The sequence below is a fragment of the Lactuca serriola genome, chromosome 6 (genome assembly GCF_051521515.1).
Source record: "Lactuca serriola cultivar US96UC23 chromosome 6, Lser_US96UC23_V15, whole genome shotgun sequence".
Classification (NCBI taxonomy): domain Eukaryota; kingdom Viridiplantae; phylum Streptophyta; class Magnoliopsida; order Asterales; family Asteraceae; genus Lactuca; species Lactuca serriola.
Genome location: NC_136413.1, coordinates 168,235,570 through 168,241,569, shown reverse-complemented (window position 1 = coordinate 168,241,569; position 6,000 = coordinate 168,235,570). Strand labels below are relative to the sequence as shown.

The window sequence follows — 6,000 nt, the reverse complement described above, 5'->3', positions numbered from 1 at the left end:
TACATATTTTTTTCACAGGGATGAGATTTGGGACATTGGAACAGGTCATTTGCTGCACCTGGGTTTTGCATATCAATTTAATCATGGAATGTTTTTGCATTCTAAAATAATTGATTGTTGGGCTGCGTTTTTAAATAAAATGGAGAACTACAAGGATGAATCATCGCTTTCGAGATTTTTCTTCGATACAACTATTGTGGTATGAATTTATTTTGTAAAAAAATTTATTAATTCAAATTTATTTCTGTAGAATTAATATTGATGTTGAGTTGGGGTTTTTCAGACAGAAGATATATTGAATGAGCTAAAGTCGGAAGATATGAAATGTAGGCTTTTTGCTACTTTATTGCGAATCTACACTAAGAAATTTGATGTGAAGCCAAGTTTTAGAGATGTTGCACTTGTAAGATTCTTTTATAAATATAATATTTGTGGCATCAATTAATATTAACTTAACCTCTTCTTTTAATGTGTACAAGGTTTTCTTCCCAATAGTTGATGATGGAAAGTATTACTTACTCATCTTTGATCTGAGATCAAGTTTGTACTACATAGTAGATCATGTGAAGAGAACAGGAACTTTGGAAAGAAAGTATGGCATGATACCAAACCTGGTGGTAAGATAATCAATAAATTTCTGATTAATAGTTTTCTATTCTAAGGAATATTATAAGAGCATTTTTTATGTATCTGTTGTTATTAATGCTAGAAAAAACTGTTTTGCAACTACTTGACATCACAACATCATCCAATGGCAAAAACGTTAACTTTTAAAGCAGCACGTGTGATGAACATATCTTGGCTAGTCGAAAAAGCTGGAACAGAATGTGGAATATACCTCATGAGGCATATGGAAACGTACATGGGGGAATATGAAGGGCGTTTGGAGTGTGGTCTTACAGGTAAAATGCCTGTTGATGTGAGTGCTACAATTAAGCTAAGGACGAAATACATGGCAAGATTGTTGACATCTGATTTCAATAAGTTCAAGAGTATGATAGTTAAAGATTTTGAAGCGTTTCGTAAGCTTGATATTTTGGAACAAGATATGCTTCTAAGAGAGTCAGCTGAAAACAGGAAGAAAAAAAGAAAAACAAAGGGTCGTAGGTAAGAATTTGGCGTGGTATTTAATAAGTTGACAGATAAACTTTGATATGTCATGAGCTGAACTTGTTTTTTTGAATGTTGAAACATGACTCTGCCTTATGTAAGATGTTTGAAATAGTAGATTGTCTATCAGACGTTATGAAGTAATGTTATCAGTAGTATTCGATATATGTTATAATGGAATGTTAATTTTCGTATAATGGGTGTCTTGATGCGTTGTTTAAAATCTGGGATGTTGATGTTGTGCATTGTGAAAATCAAAGGTTCTTGTTAGTAATGTAGTTTTCATATAATGCAAGTTAACATTACTAATGCATGTGTTGATGTTTTTTTGTTTCTAATAATGTTGTTAATATAATTCAATGTTGTGGTTAATAATGTTTTGTGACTATTGTGACTAAAATATTTTTTTTACAAATTATATGATGATGATGCAAGGCAGTATTTGTTATGATTCTGTTAGAATACGTTATGTAGATATTATGAAATAGAATATAAATATAATGAATTCTTGTCTACAAATTGCATGTATCGTTTGTATATTACAGTAAATAATAAAACATTTTTGTTAACATTAAAATCAATCTTAAAATGATTGAAAGAAGTTGTATATGTTCTGTAAATTATACAATCGATGGAAATTTTGTATTAGAATTTTTGAAAATAATGAATTTATACAGTCGATGGAATGAATTTTTGTATTACGTTTTATGAGTATTTTTAAGTAATAAGATAATATAAATATTGTTATGTTGATTGACAATGTCATCGTCAATAGTAATAAAAATGAATACTTTATTGAACGACATAAAAGATAACAATAAGTGTGAATCGACAGAATTAAATCAAATGTCATTCTAATAAACTCAAAAGAAAAAACAACGAACTTATTTCCTGGTGTTCTTTAGAGGACAATTTCTTTTGTCATGATGAACCATCTGTTCACATGTAGCACATTTTCTCTTAGGTTTCGAGATTTCCTTCTCAATCATCTCTTTTGTAGATTTTAATCTTTTCCCACGACTACCGCAACCTTTATTACGAATATCTGTAGGATTCTGAATGTCATTAACATCAGATTCTACATCAGGACCAACCACACCTAAAAGCTGCTTGAAATGATCTGCTCTGGTCGGTAGATCATGATTTGGACAGTCGTCTACGAATTTTTTTTTCAAGTTATTCTGTTCGTCGAGGTATAACTTTAACTTTGCTGCATCGTGGCTCAAAAAAGACACACAACGGTCAACAGTTGAAAAAATATCAATAGTAGTCATGTCGGAAGTAGAATCGGCGAAAGAATTGGTGAATCGTCTTTTCAGTAATTCTGTTGGAATGACATCCCTACGCCAACGTTTCAAAATGTACTTTTCAGGAATTTGTTCGATGCCATAAAACTTAAACACACAGAATATGTGTCTGCATAAGATACCTAAATGTTCAAAATGCATACAAGTACATTTGAACAAACCATCTTTGGTTGAGTGTGTGACCTGGAAAATATAAGATGATTATTGAGAATAATTAAATTGTAAATTTTTAGTGTTTAAATGTAAATGATAGAATGACAATTAATGTGAAAAAAAACATACCGTGTATTCAGTATCCCTTATAAGACAATCGTAATTGTATTCCTCATCTTTGTCATCAACATCGACATCATTTGTTTGCCTAATAGTTATGTTCTTTCTTTTCTCCATAACAATAATCATGTCAACACTATTGGAAGATATCACATTCTTTTGGAAACAATTATCTTCAAATCTTGATATCTCCTTCTGAACCTGATAAAAAATCTTTCGTGTATATACATTTGAAGCATGAGGTTCATACGGAGTACGGGTAATGAATTTAGGAAAAGTGGTGGCAGTATTAAAATCATTGAGAATTTGGTTATGTCGTTGTCGTTCCATAACTGATTCAAATGTCATCATAAACATGACAAGATAAGAACCGGTTAGTGTCGTGGTTTGAAATGACCAATTCTGACTTTCAGACAACGATGTAGTCCGCATAAGACCAGACATTGGAATGTGCTTGAAAAATGCGGGGATCCAAGATTTTCGCAATCCATACATTGTATTCATCCAAGTGTTATCAATAATTTTAAACTCCTCCAACATCTGACGCCACACATTCTCGAATTCATGTGGTTTCAGCTTAGAATTCCAAATTATAGAGTGAAAACGCTTTCGAAATTTTTGATTGGTTGTTGCATCTTCAATTGATAAAATCTGTATAAATTCATTCTGTTAGAATATGATATCATGAAGGGAGAATGTGGAAAAATAATTGTAGAATCAGAACGAAAGTAAGAGTTAAACCAATTGATTCTGTTAGAATATGATATAATTGTATAACCATAACAAAAAGTAAAAGTTAAAGACAATGGGTTTGTCAGAATGAATTGATTCTGTTAGAATATGAGATAATGAATGCAGAATTTTAAAAGAAATTGTAGAATGATAAGAAAAATTAAGAGTTAATGCAATTGATTCTGTTTAAAACAAAACATTCTGGCAGAATATGAAAAAACAATTGTAGAATCATACCAAAAAAATAAGAATAATATTCTTTTTATGCATACCATATTTGGCAACTTCTTCGTTATATGCCACATACATAACCTATGATGTGCCAATGGGAAAACCTTATCTATAGCTTTTTTCAAAGCTGGATCTTGATCAGATAAAACCAATTGAAGTTGTTTTCTAAAAGCTTTCAAAAGAGCTCTAAGCAACCATTCATAAGAAACTCCATCTTCTTTACTTAAAAGACCAGCACCAAATGTTACACATTTTTTGTGATTGTCAATGCCAGTAAACGGTACAAAAACCATATCATACCTATTTAAAAAATAAAATATTAGTTTACATAAATGGAAATAATGAAATTCTTATTGAAAAGTATTAAAGGTTATAAATACTTATTCATTCTGAATGTGGCATCGAGTGATATAACGTCTCCGAATGAATTGTAATTATACTTTGCTGTTTCGTCAGCCCAGAATAAAGAATTCAATCTCTTGTTCGACACTTTATACTCAAAAGTAAATGATGAGACATTTTTCTTCCTATCATTCATCTTGTCAACAAGGAATTTTGCATCCCTCCCACCTATGTAACAATTAAGATTCCTCCTAGCATTCTTGAAATCAGTAACCAATCCACCTCGAACCGAAGGACCAACCTGAAGAGCACTATATAGTCTATGTGCTTTTACAGGACCAATGTTCTGTTTTGACAAATTATGAATGAAAATTTCCTGGGAATAATCAAGTTTTCTTTTTGAACGAGATAAGTGCATATTGCCTTTGCTAAACAACTCATGATTATGTCGCTCTACAAAATCACTCACGACATATGTAAGAGTACCGGGAATTATTTCTAAAGCAACTTTCACTTTACAATTCCTCCTAAATAGATCTTTCCTTCTTTGAGTCTTCTTATGCTGAATATCTAGAGTATCTAGTTTACTAGTATTCGGATTACCTTCCCGATTGCACACAAGATGTCTATTTGTAATAATCCCATTTTTCATTTTTTGGACTCTTCCAAGCCTGACATCAAAACCAGATTCTAATGCATATTTTCTATACATTGTTTCTGCTTCACCATATGAATTAAATTTTGATGAAACTTTTGGTTTGATGTCGTCTAAAACAATCGGAGTCCAATACAAGGTGCCACCAGGAGAAACATAATCATGAGTAACATGTGGTTGTCCTGCTTAAACATAGCAAATACAAAATTATTATGAAAGAATTATATAACTTTTATTCTGACACAATTTTATTTTTTCTGTAAAAAATAAAAAAAAAAATTCTGAATTGAAATTGGTACCTTCAATGAAATCAATATTAAACTCTGTATCTTCATGAGTAACATGTGGTTGTCCTGTTTAAAATAGAAAATACATAATCATTCTGAAAGAATTATATAAATATTATTCTGAAAGCATTAACTTTTTTCTGTAGCAACTTCTGTATCATGAATTGGATTTATTACCTTCACTGTAATCAATATTAACCTCTATGTCTTCATCAACGAAGTGATTTTCGTCTTCATCATTATTTGCGTCCTCTGTATGTTCATCAATGAAAGTATTAACAATATAGAATCTGAAAATAGAATGAAAAATTAAACAAAAAATCAAAAAACTAACCTAAATTAGGATTACTGCTTTCTCCTATTTGAAATCTGTCATTATATAGTGTATCATTATCAGGAAAATCGAAATCTTCAATTCCATTGCCATCATCACTAGCCAAATAATGTTCCTCATAAATATGATTATTGACATCTGGTTCTTGATCGCCCATTGCTAGGAAATTCCGAGAGTGTTTGTCTATGCTTTGTTAGTTGAAAAATCAAAATATTTAAAAATGTCATACAAACTAGATAGGGATGAAAACGGATTCTATGCAAATTAAAAGCCTTGATATTAGGGATCATTGATAAAAATAAATGATTCCGATTTGATTTTTTTTAAAAACATGATAAAGGGAAAAACATGAAAACGGTACTATATTCACATTCCAAATATAAAAAATTCCAACATTACATTATATTAACTACTTAACAATAAAATTATGTATTTTTTTAAAGAAAAGTTGCAGAATATTTTATTGACGAAAGTATTCTATTAGAATGATATATAAATATGCATTATAAAACTCTGCATGTTATCAGAATGAAATAATTCTATCAGAATACTATCGCAAGTATGACTTACAAAACATATCAATTTTTGTTAACTCGAATCAATGCAAGCATTAACAACTTTTGTTAACTCGACTCTGCTATGATATTCTGTTGGAAAGATAACCTGTATGATCATATAACACGAACATCTTATTAATTTTAACCATAATACTTAAAGAAAAACACATAG

At 30.4% G+C, this 6,000-nt stretch overlaps 1 protein-coding gene across 1 annotated transcript; it reads right to left on the bottom strand.

Moving 5' to 3' along the window:
* Positions 1–1,994: 1,994 nt before the first annotated feature.
* LOC145060388 (protein FAR1-RELATED SEQUENCE 5-like) lies at positions 1,995–5,428 on the bottom strand. The gene is made up of 7 exons (XM_079008067.1): positions 5,272–5,428; positions 5,115–5,189; positions 4,950–5,003; positions 4,034–4,832; positions 3,695–3,953; positions 2,700–3,341; positions 1,995–2,600 (listed from the first exon to the last, which is right to left on the bottom strand). Exons 1-7 carry the CDS (start codon positions 5,426–5,428, stop codon positions 1,995–1,997), a joined length of 2,592 nt encoding a protein of 863 aa, XP_078864193.1.
* Positions 5,429–6,000: the final 572 nt, after the last annotated feature.